We start from the raw sequence: 18916 nt of genomic DNA on the forward strand, positions 1-18916 counted from the left end.
GCCTATTTGATGTTTTTTATTTATTAGAAGTTAGAACAAAACTGTGGTCCAATCCATGCAACATACAAAATGATTTTCAGGCTCAAATTTCAAATCGTGCTTAATATTTTCTAAACAAGTATTTATTTCCAGTTGAATTTTCTGATTTCCCATGCCTGCACTTGAATGAAGACATTTATTAGCTTTTTTAAATAATATTATATTCAATTCAATTCAATTCAGTTTATTTGCCAGACTCATGTCCAAAAGCCATGCAAGACAGAACAGATAAAAACAAACAAAACAAACGAGCAAACAACAATAATAAAAAGCAAATACAATAATTAAAATACATACAGACATTTCAGCCAATGCACTCTCAGTCTGGATTTGTACCTGGAGCAACTCACTAAGGGATTTGAGAGTGCCACCATGATACTGTTGTTAGACTTATCCAGACGTTGCATAAACTTAAACATCAAGTTTCTTAAAAGTGCTTTCAGTGTGGTTACTCCTACAGATACAAACATCTGACTAGCACTCCCTCCTCTGGGAACCTTAAGCAAAATTCTCATTCCATCATTGTAGGCAACTTGTAGCTTCTGCATGCTGGATTTTCTATAAGAAGACCACAGATGGGCAGTATAGAGTGGTGTACAGTAAGCTTTAAACAGAGCCACTTTAACTTGAGTAGAACAGTAGCTAAACTTACGTGCTATGGTGTTTGCCTGTGCATATAACTTATAACACTGTCTGTATATGTCATCATCATCGTTCATATCATCTGCAATACAATGACCAAGGTATTTAATTTTTTTGCAGACCTCAAGACACTTATTGGCTAGCGTGAACACAGGAAAATTAAGCCATTTATCCTGTTTCGTTCTGCATATTAAAACAGCGCTTTTGCAGGAATTGAATTTTATATCAAATTCCACCCCATAATCAGAGCATATATCAAGAAGCTCCTGCTGCCCAGCACTACTCGGACTAAAAATAACAAGGTCATCTGCATACATAAGATGATTCACCAGCATGCCACCAATCATACAGCCAGTGTTGCAACCATTAAGTCTACTTGACAGTTCATCCATATATAAATTAAATAAGACAGGGGACAAAATTCCTCCCTGCCTAACACCATTGGACACTCTAAAGGGGGCAGATATGCTACCCCCCCATTTGATATGCATCTGCTGGTGGGCATACCAGTAGGCAAGAACCCTCACAATATACCCAGGGACTCCCCTTTGCTTTAGCTTAATAAAAAGCTGTTTGTGATTCACTCGATCAAATGCTTTGGAGGCATCAATAAAACACATGAGAATAGTAGAATTTTTAGACTTATACAGATTCACTATTTCCTTAAGAGCATAAATACACATGTCTGTGCCATGGTTTGGCTTAAATCCAAACTGATTATCCAGGGATGAGATATACCCACTCACTCTATCAAGGAGGATTCTTTCCATTACCTTGGATAAAATACTGGCCAATGCTATAGGTCTATAATTATCCAGGCAGCCAACTTTTCCAGCTTTGTCCTTAATAACTGGGACAAGCAGAATAGACAACATAGAATCTGGTAGTATGCCATGGATCAACAAACCAGTAAAGTTAATTGCTAGGAGGGAAGCAAGCCTAAGGCTTGCATTTTTCAGATGCTCTGCAGTTATTGAATCCATACCACATGCTTTATCATTAGGTAATTTACATATGGCATCAAATACCTCATGTGTCAAAATACTTATTGCTTCATTACTGATAGGAGAGTCCTCCACATGTGGGTCATGTTTTAAACAGTTAAAAAGGGAGCTATAGTGCTGTCTCCATATTTCAGCTATTATCTTCTCCGGAGACTCCTTCAATTATAGTTCCATATTATCTTTTTTTAAAAATAAGAAAGTAAATGATTTTATTTTTTAAATGTATCTGTCATCTATCATCAACATCTGTCGCTTTAGTCAGTTAATCTGTCATCTGGATGTATCAGGGAATTTTAATTGTGCTATTCATGGAAAATTCTATTTTGAATATTACAATAATTGTGATAAGAAATGTGACGTAATGAATCGAAATGATCCTGTCAAAAATCGTATCTGACATAGTTATTTGGTATATTTCATGTCACATAAAACGCATGTCATGTCTGATATAGCTGGTATATGAATGTATACTCATATTTTCTTGTGCGTCTCCAGAGTAAACCGCTGTACATGAACCGCTTCATCCTCTAGAGGTCGATATCGGCGCACTCATAATAAATCAATGGTCGTTGACCAGATAAATTACAACGACTCCAGATGCAGATGTGCTGGATTACAAACTCACATCCCAAAAATATTTAAGGACATTTAAAATATTTCACCAACCTATATTTAGTTTGCATGCATTCAAAAAAGGCAAGTTGTTATAGTGATTAATATGCAACAACTTAACGCCTCCTTGCGTCATTGAGATGCGTCTTTCCCATATAGCCGAAGTCCAAATACATTTATTAGCCAGCAGCCAAAGAGCAGTATAATATTGTATAACTCGTCCTGTAGAGGGAGCGCAGTGGTGAATCGATAGGAGGGGCTATCTCACATCGGCCGACAGACAGTTGTTTCCAAAGGACAGAGGAGAGAGGAAAAAGCAACAGTATCCATAGGGAGCCCATAGAAGACCGACGTGTAGTCGTGTACTATTCTTTCGCTTCACTTTGAAAGGAAACACTTTATTATTATACATTATACTATTAGATTGATTTGTGTGACAAACGACCGCAAGGATACTGCGCTATCGGGTTTTATTGTCGCTGAGTGAAGAGAGCGCGCGGAGGTTGAGAGTGAATAACGTATAACGCTTTATAACGCTCGGGCGGTCAGCGGTGGACGCGTAGGCGCACGCCGCTGTGGGGCTGATGCGTGCGGCCTTTCCCTCAGCAGCGGCCCGCCATGGCGGAGACCAAGATCATCTATCACCTCGACGAGCAGGAGACTCCCTACCTCATCAAAATACCCATTCCCGCTGAGACCGTCACTCTCGCTGACTTCAAAAATGTCCTCAATAAACCCAACTACAAATTTTTCTTCAAATCCATGGACGATGATTTCGGGTAAGGCACAATACGCATGTTAATAAACAATAACACCCTTTGTATTTTTTATCATTTAGTGGTCCTGTCAGTGAGTATCGCTACCTTTGACAGACTACTTTTAGTGTCGTTATTTTGTTATTTTCTCTGTCTTTTCGCAAACCTCCCGTCGGGTTCTCTCACACAACCTCAGCTCAGATTGAATGTGTGTGTTCGTATTGTTTCCAGGTCATTGTAAACGGTATAGCCTATGGATAAACAGGTAATAACCCGTAGTTTCCAGGACAAATGCGTCTATTGTGTAAGCGGTGGTCTTTATACAGATCTGGGGTCAGTGTGAAAGAGAGGAGGCTTTATATGTTCTTTGCTGGTCAAAGTCTCTGATGGTTTTAGATGATTTAAAGGAAGAGACCTGCTGTAGTTCAGTGACAGATCAGGTGTGAAACCATAAACCAGGCAGAGTGAGATAATGCTTAAAGAGTTAGTCTTATTTCAGCCAAACACAATCAGAGTTATATTAAAAATATCCTGGCTCGTCAAGCTTTATAATGGGAGTGAATGGTAACTGAGATTTTGAAGCCCAAAAAAGCACATCCATCCACTATAAAAGTAATCCATACGACTCCGGGGGGTTAATAAAGGCCTTCTGAAGCGAAGCAATCTGTTTTTGTAAGAAAGATATCCATATTTCTAACTTTATAAACTAATCACTGGCTTCCGGTAACGGCAGTACGCCAGTCTAGTTCCGGCGGAAGAGTGACCTTTATTAACCCCATGAAGTCGTATGGATTACTTTTATGATGGATGGATGTGCATTTTTGGGCTTTAAAAAATAAGGTACCATTCACTCCCATTATAAAGCTTGGAAGAGAGGATTTTTTTAAATATAAATCTGATTGTGTTTGGCTGAAAGAAGAAAGTCATATAGGATGGCTTGAGGGTGAGTAAATTATGGGATCATTTTAATTTTTGGGTGAACTAACCCTTTAACAGTGTCGTTTCATGTTGAAATAATGACTTTCAATAACAATAACAAGATGTAATTATACAGTATGGCACTCATTGCTTACTCAGTGCTGGTTCATGTAATAATTGCAGTGTGACATGAACAATGTAATGTAAGTGTGACTGAAGCATCTGTCACTTCAGTCAGTGAATCTGTCATCTGGAAGTATCAGGGAATTTTAATTGTGCTTTTCATGGAAAATTCTGTGAGAAAACCTGACATTCACATTTTAAGTTTTAGCAATAAACATGAACTCTTGCTCATAAGAACTGACATCGTGTTTGAAATAATCTTCTCTCACATCTTCAACTGCTGACACACTTTCTGATTTGCACATGATTTACAACACACTTTTAATCAGCTCGACTTTAACCAATTCATTCCTGTGTATCTGTCCTAACTCAGGACTCGTTACCCATTAAGGGTCTCCACAGTCATGGAAATATTAGGGTTATTCTCAGTCATAAAAATAAACAAAATTCTAAAAAGTCATGGAAAAGTCTTGAACATTTCTATAATGACTATTTGTAGCAAGTTATGTGCAGCTCAAAAAAATATTTCAAAACCTAGAAATTGCTCTTGGTGAGTAACACTTTACAATAAGGTCTAATTTGTTAACATTAGTTAATGTATTACCTAACATGACCTAACAATGAGCGATACATTTATTACAGTATTTATTCATCTTCGTTAATGCTAGTTAATAAAAATACAATCATTTGTTGTTTGATCATGTTAGTTCACAGTGCTAATGTTAACAATACATTTGATTTTAATAATATATTAGTAAATGTTGGAATTAGATTAATAAATGCTGTAAAAGTATTGTTTGTTCTTAGTTCATGTTAACTAAAATAGTTAACAAATGTAAACTTTATTGTAAAGTGTGACCAAAAATAATAACTGATGACTGGAAAAGCCATGGAAATTCATTGGCCAAAAAGTGTGGGATCCTATCTGACATTATTTACATGGTGTAGTTTCATCAGGCTGCATGTGCATTTAGATGGAGGATGACTGTTCGCTCACTGTCTTCCCAGTGTTTATGAGAGGTAAAGTGCACTTTAGGTGTGCATTTCCCAACGCATGTGGCTGAGGTCTGGAATGCTGACTTGGAAACAAGGAGCCACTTGGGAATCATGCTCACGGATCCTCTGAACAGATTTCCACAGTCACTGTTAAGCCACAAAGAACAGTGTCATGTTGCGAAATCAAGTCCATGCGATCTGCTTTTTGTTTGCTTTTCTTGGCATGCCAGAAGGTTCTCCTGTGGATGCCAAGCTACACAAACCCCTTCACGCGCACACAGACCCGTCCAACACCTGCGAAACAGGACCCTCCTAACACGTTTTCTCTGTCCACGTTGCTTGTTTGTATCGGTGCACTGCCCAAACCAGCTCATCAAGGTGAACAGCCAGCCATTGTTCCTCACCCTCTGGCATAATCACTTCCAGACTCCACACTGCCAAGCCATGATGCAAAACAGGCCCGCCTGATTCATGCCCATGTGATTCCAAATCAGAGCATTATCTGAAATCATCTCGGTGACCTGGACCGAATGAAAGAAGATAAGCGAGAAAAGTGGTTAAAGCTTGTACATTAGAGCTCATATGATTAGGTTTTACCCAACGGATTGGCAGGTACGACTGGTTTGATTTATTCATTTATTTATTTAAAAATCATCTTATGAATCCCTCAGTTCATGTCTCATATTATGAACATGAGAAGACCATTTAAATCACAGGATTTGACACATTATGGTAATCCACAGATTGCAGGGCATCATGATCTGATTACACTGCAGCTCAGTGTCTGTAAATATCATAAAGCAGAAGTCATGATAAATGAGACCAAACGCACAAACATTGGTTAAACGGTCCCAGTATCACTAACACCATGGCACATGTTGGCTTTCTTTTGTTTTTTTTAGAAGAAATGCTAGTAAATATCATCAAATACTGATTTTTTTGTAATTAAGAATGTAGCAAATAATCTGAGCAATCAGAACTGTTAAGCCGGATCGTTGTTAAATATTATAACTTAATACAGAGATTGCTTAAATATGGTTATTTTTTATTTATTTACTTTTTTAAGTTGACTTTTTGTTAGTCCTACTATAGCATTAACTTTCCCTCATTTCAGTGGGCCAGATGACTATAGTCTGAATATTATATCAGCTAATTGATTTTCATGAACTAGGCTGATTAGTTTTGTACCCTGAAAAAACTTTTGGTGCAGAAACAATTTTCCCTTAGAATTTGCTAGTAAATGGATTGTCTTGTTGTATCTCAAAGGTTACTTGTTGTGTGACTTCATAATAATTAAGACATTATACTGAGTTTGGTGTAATGATAAGGATTTATGTCTTTATCAGTGAGTCTGATTTCAGTTTTCATGGTGTCTCTCTCGCATAGCCGTCAGCTTCAGTGAGAGGTGTAGGTTATGATCATATGATGTCAGCAGTAAAACATTATTTCAAGCTTTTTAACTCTCCACATAAACACACATAGGCATGCACACTCATTATTAAGAACACTATATATGATCTCTCTCTACACGCTGACTTCATCCAGTGGCAGGAATGTGGCGTTGTGATGTAACATGAGTGCATGATGATGACGCTGACATCACTGCAGATGTGTCACCAGTTTCAGGGAAGAGATCAGACTCTACTGCATCATGTACTTGTTCTAATAAAAAATAATGCGAAGAATTAATAAAATAAGACTGATCTATAAGAAGGTGCTATTGGTGAGAAGAGAAATCTTGTCAGGTGTATTTGATTAAAAGGGTCACTATGTTTTCATTCAGATAGACCTAGAAATAGACTTAGTGATGATAGTGTGTGTGTGTGTGTGTGTGTGTGTGTGTGTGTGTGTGTGTGTGTGTGTGTGTGTGTGTGTGTGTGTGTGTGTGTGTGTGTGTGTTTGTTTGTGTCAGCCTCTCTCTTGGGTCTCTCTCATAACAGCTGCAAGGCCAGTAAGGCCATTAGCATCATGATCATCATTTTAGTACAAACACACATACACACACACACTTTCACAGACAGATGGAGGATCCTGCTACAGTAAAGCTGCTCACTGGTGAAACAGTAATAAATGGAGATTCAAAGGGTTTTGAGTTTATTACGTGGCATACATCGATCAGGACAAGTATGTTTTTCCCATAAGGAAAGTCTTTCATGATTTCATTTCTATTTGAATCAATAATTTATGAAATTTATTAGGTTTGCGTGTTTTCCAAAACAGTAGTACTGTATATTCTCACATGCTGTTCTCGAGCTCGGTTTGGGGAAAAACATATTTTAGATTTTAATCATTATTATTTATAATTTAGACTTAAAGGAACATTAGCAAGACAAAACACCTTGACTGGCCATTTTCAAAAATAAAATGCTACAAAAGTGAGGACCATATTCAACAGAATTACCCCATATTCACATGACCTGTCACGATCAAGAATTTTGTGCTGACGATGAATTGTCATGCAAAATGATTGCGATTTGATTTAATTGGTACTTAAAATTGTATATAATAATAATAAAATAATATTTCTATGATGTAATATGTAGACTGATTAAACCCACAAGCCTTCATTTGGTATGAAGTGCTTTAATTTGATTTATTTGGTCAGTGAAATTTAAACTGCACAATTATTGCGGTAATCTCAAATAATTTTTAGCAATTAAAATTTTGAAATTAGATCAAATAACCACATTCAGATGCTTAATCAATAGTTTAGTACGAGAGACCAAGTGCAAGGAATCATTAGCCTTGTTCATGGAAGCAAAGACTGAAATGTTTCCTTGAGAGGGAAATGACTCATAAATTGTATAATTATAAAATTGATTGTGTTTTTACTGTTGGATTTCAATTACAGAGATCATTTCTCAGGTCATATTGCTGAACACAGCACAGCTGGAAGACTTACACACACACACACACACATACAGTAGACTCGCTCTCTGCATACTGCATCTGCTTTACTAAATGTTTGTTTTGGAGATTAGCACTGGACAGATTGCGTGTGTGAGATGGTGTGTGCAGGATCATGAACATACTTTATAAGTTACACAGTATTTAACCACCTTTGATGCAGAAGTTGAGATTTCCAATGTATTTCCTGAATAAAAAGTGTGTGAGGGGTCAGCCTGGCAAGCGCAAGCAGCCGAGAGCTTTTCATTTACAGGCCGACTTGTTCTCTCTGATGGAAGTGATGTTTCTTTAAAGAAGACTGACCTACTTTCCCTGCTTTATTTTCCTGTCTTGTCCTCTCCCTAGTGCACGCGTGAGTACAGTTCTTCAAGTGAGTTGGCCAGTATTAGCATATTGTACGTGTGTGATTTCCATGTTTTTAGCATTGTGTGTAGTTTGGGTCTCTGTGGATTTCATTGCATCACTGGCTCATTGTCTGGCGGTTTCAGGATTTGGACGGACTGACTGCGGACTGAATGATGGATGAGCACTTTGGGAGTGCTTACATCCCTTTCTTTTCACTCTCATCTACTGCCCTTTTCTCTTATATTCTCTCTCTCTTTCCTCCTCCTCCACATCTTCTGCTGTGGGAGTCCAGGCTTGTTTTCTGGACAAAATCTAATAATCTCAGGCTATGAAGAAGGAAGGCCTCTTCATTAGAGATTGGCTCTGCTTGCAAATCAATGGGCCTGTCTACACACATGAGCCATCTGCACACACACACTGCCCCAATTCCACTGTGCTAGCCTGATGAAGGCTCTGTGTGTTTGTGTGTGTGTGCGCGCAATGGTGTACTTTTATTGCTAAAGTAGTAGATGGAAAAGAGATGGAGAAATATGTAACATGTGACACAAATGTTGGTATGATGACGTTATGGTGCTTGTAATGAATGAAGGAGATCTTTGGCTGAACCAGCTGGAAACCCCCTCACAATTGATTTCTTGTCAGTCGAACCAGACTCGTTGTCAATCGAGACGGTTTGAATGTCATATGTGGGGAAGGAAGGCATGAAGAGTTCACTGAATCTCTGAAGAATCTTGCAAAGGCGTGTGGACGTCCATCTGTCACTGAACATAGACTATTTCATTAATTTAAAGTTTTTTTTTTTTTAGTTCACTAAAAATGTTGTTCCAAAACAAAAAGGAGATATTTTGAAGGATGTTCATGCGGGGTTTTTTTTTTCAAATGAAAGCGCAACGACTCATTTGATGTTAATTTTCTTAAACTACTATGCACTGACATTTAAATTAATATGATACAGTGCATGTATTGTGTTCATGTTTTATGTTGTACTTGTATTTAAAAAACGATATATTTTTTTACATAGTAGTTAAAGACACCTAATATAAAGTGGGCCCATATATAAACTGACCATGGTCTTTTAAAGCTTCAAATAGGTCAAAACATTTATCTATAGGAATCGTGAATCCACTGTGCAAATTGTTGTGTGAATAGTGATTCAATCATATTTTTGTCCGGAAGTTTCAAATAAATAAATAAAATTCTCAAATGAGATGAAGCATCTTTTATTTGGGAAGTATTTGATCATTACATGCTGGTTTGATCATTACATGTAATATCTAAAAAAAAAAAAAAAAAGAAGACAGATGAATGCAGGATTTAAACACAAGCAGTATTTATTTACACAGAACTCAAGAACGATACACATGAACATAACAACCTAACCGAACTGACAATGAACAGAAAGACACACAGGGCTTAAATACACTGCAAACAGAGGAACTAATGAGACTAATTAACTAGACACACCTGAACTCAAACTCTAATCAATACGTAACTCTAGTGACAAACAGGCAGGGGAAACTGAGGATCACAGAACCAATTAACACACTAGCCACGTTTCCATTAACCTTCAAATTGCGCAAACTGAAATTGCGAATTGAAAATACGCCGATTGGAAACACGTCAATTTGCAAAAACTCCCATTTATCAACAAAAAAAGTTTTTACGCTCACATGAGGTGGTTTTTCAGCCAATTCGAAAAAGAAAAACTTCGCAAAACTGCAATGGAAACAGTTTTTGTGCATTTACAGTCAACTGACGTAGATGACGCGGTGTGTTTGGACAGAATACGAGTCAGAGTTCTTTATTAAATTCATAAAAGACAGAAGAATTACAGGAATACTGGATTCTAAACCTCAAAGAAATGCCACAATCAAGACCTTTAAGCAGATATGAGGGAGAAACACCAGCCGCTCCAAGGGTCTTTCCTTACAATAATGCTGGGATAACACACATCCGTCTCCTTCGATTAATAATCATGGCCAGAGCAGTGGTTGAGATACATAAACCTACTAACATCCGTCGCCATGATTTTTGGAATGACTTATCGAGAGAGGAAAAACGTTTTAGTCGCATTACATCGGTTAATGGAAATGCCGTCATTTCGCAATAATTTTATTGTCGACATTAAGAAAAAATCACAAAAGTTTTGCGCATATCTGTAATGGAAACGTGCCTATTGACAGCAAAACACAAGACTAGAAATATGAAAACAAACATAAAACGTGACTACCACAACCATGGTCTAAATTTACTCATCCTATGATAAATGATTTTGGTCATACCGTCCTCCCCTGCTTCTGCCTTAGCTTTTTGATGACAGAATTTTCATTTTTGGTTGTACTATTATTCAAGTGAGAATATTACTCATATCTGAGCGGTATTTCTGTTCTTATCCAAGCTGAGGATTTCAGATGAAACTGCTTTAGGAGAAATGGGACCTCATGCTGCTAAAGGAATGAGGAGAGCAGAGAAGAAGAACAGAATGAGAAAAGGAGGAGGAGAGCTGCTCTCTGAGCCTCTTATGTCACCATCCCTGCTGAGTTTTTATTGCATAGCCCAAGTAGGATTAGAGTCTGCATTGGGGAACAATGTGAAATCCACTCACTAAAAGCAACAAAGTGCTCAGATTGGAATTCACTGAGAGCTGTCAATCATTGTGCTAATGCCAGAGTCTAGAGGCCTTTGGGATATAATCTGTAACTCACGCAAACACACACAGGCAACTAGAACCTCCCATCGCCTGCCTTTCAGAAGATACCCATCTAGACAGCATTTTGGCCATCATCAACACAATCTAATCAGAGCCTGAGATTTGGCTTAAGAAGAATTTAACGATACATGCAGCATTCAGAATTTATGCCTTTTCTGTACAAGAAAAATCTGATACAAACACATAAGCACACCGAATGAGATCTTGTGCCTGAGAGGCTTTGACTCATCACTTGAACAGATGAGGATTCAGCAGATACAGTCACTGTTGAAGCGGTTCATTAGATCAGCTTCATCTGGCAGGAAGAGAGAAAGAGAGAGAGATGATGTATGACACAAATAAAGCCCTGAATGTGGATGTAAAAAAGATAAAACATCAGATTGTTTTCATAATGCGGGGTTGGATTCATTTGATATGAATTTAGCTTGATCTTCTGAGACTAGGGGAGGAAGCAGTAAAGCAATCCTATCAGATCAGATTGAAGCTTTCTGTTCTCAAACGCTGCCATTTTTTGTGTGCAATATGCATCAGATGTTCTGTATGGAAATGCCATCGAGCGCTGAGAGTAGATCAAATGAAACATGTCAGTGTAGACCACAGGAAAGCATTCACACATGTATTTTTTGGCATGTCCTGTGTGCATCTATTGCACAGTCTCAGTTTTGTCACCACTGCTTTGGTGTTTGGCATGAAATGCGTGTGATTAAAGATAGCCGCCTGGCTTTGATTTATATAACATGAATGCAATCATGATCACTCAATTGATTTTTATTATTAATAGATTACATGGTCTGTTTCAGCAAACCTCGCATGCTTTACTAGCCAGCTGTCTTTCACCCTCTTCCTCCTTGACAAAGGTTTCCATGGTGACAGGAGTCAGTGGGGTCAGCACCTTTTTAAGGAGCAGCTGGGAAGGGGGAGGGACTAGGAGGTGCATGCATGCCGTGAATTTTATTTTATGGGAGACTAAATTAACCTGTGTGCGTGTGAGGGGGCTTTTAGAAAATGGAGCTGCTTTACTTATTTAAGGGTGTTTGCTAAGTCAAGCCCCTCACTGTTATTATGGCCTCTTTTGACATGAGCTAGTAACGTCCATTTAGCAACCAGAACCAGAAAACAACAGTAAATGCTCTAGCAGCCAGAACACTATAGCAACTGCTTGCTTTAACAACCAATGAGAACACCTTAGCAACCACCTGGCGATGCCATAACAACCACCAGAACACAACAGCAAATGCTTCGGCAACCAGCCAGAACACAATAGGTAAGGAATAATTGACGACTGGTCGTTGAATTATTGGAAAATAAATAATGATTTATCCAATAATTCAACGGGCCGGAGTCAATTATTCCGCTTATTACGGTTATCTCACCTCAAGACATTATTCAGATGTTGTATTTTAAGACATTTGTCAGGTTTTTGTCCATAAAACGCTCTTGTGTGTAGGATTAGTTTCTTGTGCATCTGATCCGTTGCTACTTCCAAAACGTCATTTTAGAGCTATTAACGGAGGCTAGAGCCATTGACTAATGCAGTTACATTACACTACATTTACATTTAATAATTTAGCAGATGCTTTTATCCAAAGCGACTTACATATGAAGAGAGCAATAGAAGCAGTCAAATCAACAATAGGGCAACAATATGCAAATGTCATGACCAGTCTCAGCTAGATCAGCACAGCACACGTGGCAAGGATGTTTTTATATAATAGATATAGAATAGTAAGTGTTGGTATTATTGAGTCAAATGTTGGCGAAAGAGACGCGTCTTTAGTAGATTCTTGAAGATGGTTAAAGAAGAGAGAGAGAGAGAGAGAGAGAAATTAATCATTAATCATAATTAATCAAAAGTCATTAATTACTCTCCCTCATGTTGTTCCAAACCTGTAAGACTTTCGTTCATCTTCGAAACACAAATGAAGATATTTTTGATGAAATCTGAGAGCTTTCTGTCCCTCTGTTGACAGCTACACAACTGACACTGTGACGCTTCAAAAAGTTCATAAAGAGATCGTAAAACTAATCCATATGAATTGAGCGCTTTAGTCCAAATTTTCTGAAGAGACAATCATTTTATATGATGAACAGATTGAATTTAAGCTTTTATGTTCTCATATGTGACCCTGGACCACAAAACCAGTCTTATGGGTCATTTTTTTTTTAAATTGAGATTTATACATCACATTTATGTATGGTTTGTTAGGATAGGACTAATATTTGGCCGAGATACAACTATTGAAAATCTGGAATCTGAGGGTACAAAAAAATCGAAACATGAGAAAATCGCCTTTAAAGTTGTTCATCTATGTTCGCGATTGTGCTGCATTCACTCACAAAAATACATTTTTGATATATTTAAGGTAGGAAATTTACAAAATATTTTCATGGATCATGATCTTTACTTAATATCCTAATGATTTTTGGCATAAAAAAAAATCAATAATTTTGACCCATACAATGAATTGTTGGCTATTGCCACAAATATACCCGTGCGACTTATGACTGGTTTTGTGATCCAGGGTCACATATAAACATTCATCCACTCACATATCAGTTGTAAACGGAATTTCAAGCATGCTTGCTTGACATGCGAGAACCAATGAGGTTCATTCTCGTGTTACGCCGCACGTTTGAGCTTCAGCAAGAACCAATGGCAAAAAACATGTAAATTATTTTTCTTTTTTATCCTATTGTTTGCTATATTTATTTGCTTGGTCAGTGTCGTAGTGGGTTTTGGTTCTTTTGTTGTTGTAGGCTTAAATGTCCTTACTGAAATCATTTGGCAAAGTGATATGGACACGTAATGCAGTCAAGACATGCCTGGAACTACTTTAGCCATGTAATGTGTTTCCCTGAAAATAATTAGAATGTTCGTTAACCAATCAGTTTCAAGCATTCAACAGCCCCGTAATATAAAGTGCAACAGTGCCCGCCCCCTTTTTGAACGGCACTGGTTCCAGAAGTATTTTTCCATCCATTTTTTCTCATAGGGATTTTAAAAAAAAAAACTTTGTTAAAGAGAACCAAATCAATCAGCTACGAGGTGAATCACAACACTCCACAATTTGATTTGAAGCAATAAAGTTTTTGAAAATCAGACAAAAAGGCAAAGGTTCAAGACAGTGACCTTAACGGTTTTATTGAGGGGAAAAACTACAATCCCATGAAGCATTGCAAACCAAATTAAAAGCATTGCTAAATCAAATAAAAAAACTATGGAGGAATATAAAACTACTCATTTACAAATGTTTATTATATGTATAAAAACAATAAATAAGTTTATTGCAAAATATACACACATATATATATGTATGTATGTATGTATATAAATATATGTATATATACTAACATTTTAAGAGCCTATAGGGAGATTGCATCATTCGCAGTGCTTCATTGGAGTGGGCGGAGCTAAAGAGCTATTTTGGCGAGTGTTGTTTTTTTTGACTCTCAATTTGGTGTAATGTACAGCATCATGGGTAATGTAGTTTTTTACCACGAATTCTGCTGTCAAACACGATTATTTTAAGAATAAGTTAAAATCATGCAGGCTTACGGCTTCACCAGAAGAAAATACCATCGATTACCAGCCTTGTAGCTTTAGCTTACAGTAGGCCTGTCTTTAAAGGTTTATAAGTTATCGTTCAAAATCCAATCGTAATCGTTTTCCAAACCCGATTGTTGCACTCTATAGAAAATGCCTAGCAAGCAGCTTCAACACTACAGCAACTGGGAGGCAGAACATTCACATTTTCTTCAGTCGAGTTTCTTTGTGTATCTGTGTTTTACATTTGATCTCGAACAAAACCATATAATATAATTAAGCAGAATTAAAGAGGATTTGTTATCCATGACAACTGCTTTCGTTTATAGTTTGAGTGAAAATCATGTTTTAATCATCTGGTGAAACTTTCAACAGACCTGTCGTTTCATTATGTCTCTTCAGGGTGGTGAAGGAAGAGATTTCTGATGACAACGCCAAGCTACCGTGTTTCAACGGACGTGTTGTGTCATGGGTGAGTTACAGACTGTATAGACCTTCCTCATCTCAATTCTCCTGCTTGAGTTTCATTAACCTCAGAACGAAACAGGGCCGTTCATCTCGATGTTGGCGGTAAAGGTTTGATTAGAAGGCCCAGGTGTGAGGGAAGTGTGAGTCTCTGAACACGGGAGCTCGGAGATCAGTCAGTCAAGCGTGAGTGTGTGTTTGGATGCGTTAAATTGACCGCGAGTGTTTAGTGGTTAGCAAACATCTGCTCCTCCTCTGTCTGTCCCAGAGACACAGGAGAGAATATTAAGCGAGTTAATGGTATTTACACGCCCTTGAAGGCCACTGCTGGAAGGAGATGCTACTCGAAGGGCCGTTCCCAACGGAAGTCAGCGACTGATTACTTTCATGAAGGGCTTTTCGTTCCACATGGCTGTTGGCAAAGATTTCTTATGATGGTCAATTCAAGGGCTGTGTTCATGTCCAGTTTTTTATGCCCTTCCCTTGCTAACTTCCCTCTGTTTCGTTCACTCAATGTATGTCATTGCTTTTGTTGCATGAGTGCCCACTACTGGCAGAACCCTTGAAATGTGTTTAAAAACTACAAGCCCCCGATCACTTGGAATCTGCTATGGAGCTGATTTATTATTTACAGTTTTCCTTATTATTTTGTTTTATGCACCATTCTATATGCCTGCATGTATGCTTGGCCTGTTAAAAAATTAAATAAACTCATTTTAAATACTAAAATATTTATATTAAATATTAAAAAATACACAAACGAAACAGTCAGCTTAAGGTATCTACAACAAGGATTAAATGCGGTTAAATGTCAAAATGATGCCAATATCATACACTAGAGTTGTGTGGGGTGGGGTAAATTAAGTGCAATCTGCTGTGACGTCACAATCATGGTGCATTGTGGTTTATGTATCTGCCTGAAGTGTACATGTTGAATAGACTCCCTTCCTTGGTCAAGATCGAGGGGTCGAAGGTCTGTCCAAATAAACATCCCTCATGCTGGACGCTAATACAATGGACTTACTAACACATCATAGCACCAAACCACTTCAGCTGTTGGCATTCATGTATTTATTGACATCTCTGAGACACCAAACTGTTGCTATGGTTGTTACAATGTCAGTCATCCCATCACGAGTGACTCTTGTATTCCACACACAGCGATAATTTACAGGATTTAGTCTTTTTAAATGCACCCGTCTCTTCCAACGTGGCGTTTGTGAATGATTCATCAGTGTGTGTTACTCCATAGAGCTGTGCTGATCCAGAACATCCTTTTCAAATTGAAATCAAGTCCCACTCTACATTTATTGGCATTGATGGTTCCATGAAGAACCTTTAACATTCCATTGGAAAAGGTTCTTCAGATTATTGAAATATTCTTCACTCTAAGATGGTTCGCTATAACCCCCCCTTTGGAACCTTTATTTTTAAGACTATACAGTTGTTTTCAGTTTTCAGTTGGACTTAGAAAACCTAGAAATATACACCTGCACACAGACACACACACACATACACTCTACTGCCACTGACTCATACCTGGCAGCACAATTTCAATGCACTTGCATTCCTCTGTATAATTTACAGCTGAATGCACATGTAAAAAAAACACACTTACACATTCCCTATTATTTTTATTCTATAGTCAGTCAGACTCACACCACCTCCCTCTGATTGACTTTTTTCCAAACACACACACACACCCTGTTTTTTTCAGCCAAGAGAAACAAACAGTTCCTCATATGGATTGAAGCACACACACACAGAGCGGCTACATAGCCAGATCCCTGTCTCTCAAATCTCCCTTTCCACGGAGAAACACAAGGTGTGCTCTTTATCGCTGCTTTACTCCCTGCCATCTTCAGATGCGCTTTTCCAACACGGCGGCCAGGAGACACAGGAGCCTGGAGCTGGGGAAATATGTGCGTCCTTTTACTGCCCCCTTTCAGATTCACACCAGGAACTTTCCCATGCTGAGCTGAGCCTGTGGAAGCTTTCGGGCAGGGAGGGACTTGGCTCTGTCCGTCAGAGAACTTGCAGCCATGGAGAGAGAGATTAAAGTGTGATGGAGCGAGGAACATCTAGTGGTCAGAGCGGTACTGCACCACTTCCAGCACCTGGTAGTGCATATCAGCTAAAACACATGGTTCTGTTAAAATTTAATTTAATATTTGGCATCCATCAGTTAGAATTAGAACCAGTGTCACTCCATTAGAGTCTGCCAACAGGAAGTTCCATAATATATTAAATTTTGCTGCCAAAAAAACTAATTTGTTGTGGTAGATCAGTGATCAAGGACCCCTTGGTTAAGGGTTAGGATAAGGTGATATTTGCCTTATCAGTTCTACAAGATATGGACGCCCTCTTTAGACTAGCCTGGGCCTCATTTTTTTCCTTCATTGAAAAACTTCATTGATTTATGTATTTGAATTGCCAATAAAATTTCCATCCATTTGGATTACATTAACTACATAAACTAATAAACTTGATGTTATGCATATTTGTCAGTCATACATAAATGAAACGTGTAAGATGTCTGCACTCGTCATGGCTTAGTTTATTAACTAATAGTTTGCATTTATTCCATTTGCTTAGAATCAGCATTCATCTGTTCATTGTTAAAACAATGAAATGTATTCAATTAAGAAGTATGAACATGGTTAATATATGGCAAGCTGTAAAACAAGCAATATTCAATTAGTTAAAATGAGATTGAATCAAATTGGACATATTGATGATAAATATATAAACCTGGTTATTGTGTATTTGAAGGGGTCCTATTATGCTTTCCCACTTTAGGTATTGTGTAATGTCTGTGTTATTGTTATTGTGTAAAAAGATCTGCAAGGTTACAAAGCTCAAAGTCCACTCCATAGAGAGATATTTTATTTAACAGAATCCTTTTTTCAAGAACTACAACGGACGGCTCGTTTGGACTACAACATGATTTTTCCGTGCTTTATGTAGTCATAATGCTCCTCATTTAAATAATCCCCGCCCACAGAATACGCAGAAAAGCGGACAAGGCCTGGATGAGCAGCTGTTATGTCAAAGAGACGCTGCTTTTTCCACAACTCATTTGTTTGACCTTCCTAAGGCTGACAAACTTAAAATGGGTAAATTTATTTTAAACACTGTTCCTGAACATTATAATCCCAACGTTTATCTGTGCGCTGCACATTATACGAAGAACAGCTTCCAGAACCAGACAAAAGCTTCTCCTGAAATGGGGCAGTTTCCACTTTGTCGGGACAATCTGTTGTTTGTGCAATGATAACTTGTAAGTATGTCTTATTATTTGTAGTTGCGTTTTCTATTGACAGTTCCAATTATATGTTTTATGTTGTTGATGTGTTCGCCTGCCAGCCAACATTAGTGTTGATATAGTGCTGTTTACGATAGCTTTTGTAAGCTCTTGCTTTTGTAAGGCTGTTCACTGCCCCTTAGGAAAATTAACCATGTTTTTGTGATGGATTACTATTTATATAACCATAATTTTCCGACAAATATCATGATTAAATGGTGGATATCATACCTATAATGCACTAGAAAAACATACCACTCTGAAATGTCCTGTGTAATCCGTGCTTGCAAAATCCGTGCATTAAATCCGTTCTGGATGCTCCTCTTGTTCGTTAACATTGTCAGGGTCTGAATCAGATTTGAAATTGCCGAAATATTTACACTAGAGCAGAACTCGTTGTTATGGAGGGGCGGGACATTTCCCAAATACACGCTAAATGCTGCCAATCACCTCACACTTGACCAGCTAACCAATCACAGCACATTTCGGAAGGAGGGGCTTCATCGAAACCGGAACTAAACGATGTGTTCGGGCCAGACTAGGGACAGAGAA

At 38.0% G+C, this 18916-nt stretch overlaps 1 protein-coding gene across 1 annotated transcript in view; it reads left to right on the plus strand.

The window, feature by feature from the left end:
* The first annotated feature begins 2516 nt into the window (after positions 1 to 2516).
* Positions 2517 to 18916, plus strand: part of dvl3b (dishevelled segment polarity protein 3b) — a 35313-nt gene continuing 18913 nt past the window's right edge. Inside the window, exons 1-2 of the mRNA XM_079873796.1 lie at positions 2517 to 3076; positions 14998 to 15067. Of these exons, the coding sequence (XP_079729922.1) occupies positions 2916 to 3076; positions 14998 to 15067 (231 nt within the window). The 5' untranslated portion in view covers positions 2517 to 2915. The remainder of the gene's footprint in view (positions 3077 to 14997; positions 15068 to 18916) is intronic.

This window comes from Squalius cephalus, assembly GCF_949319135.1.
Source record: "Squalius cephalus genome assembly, chromosome: 6".
NCBI classification, from domain to species: domain Eukaryota; kingdom Metazoa; phylum Chordata; class Actinopteri; order Cypriniformes; family Leuciscidae; genus Squalius; species Squalius cephalus.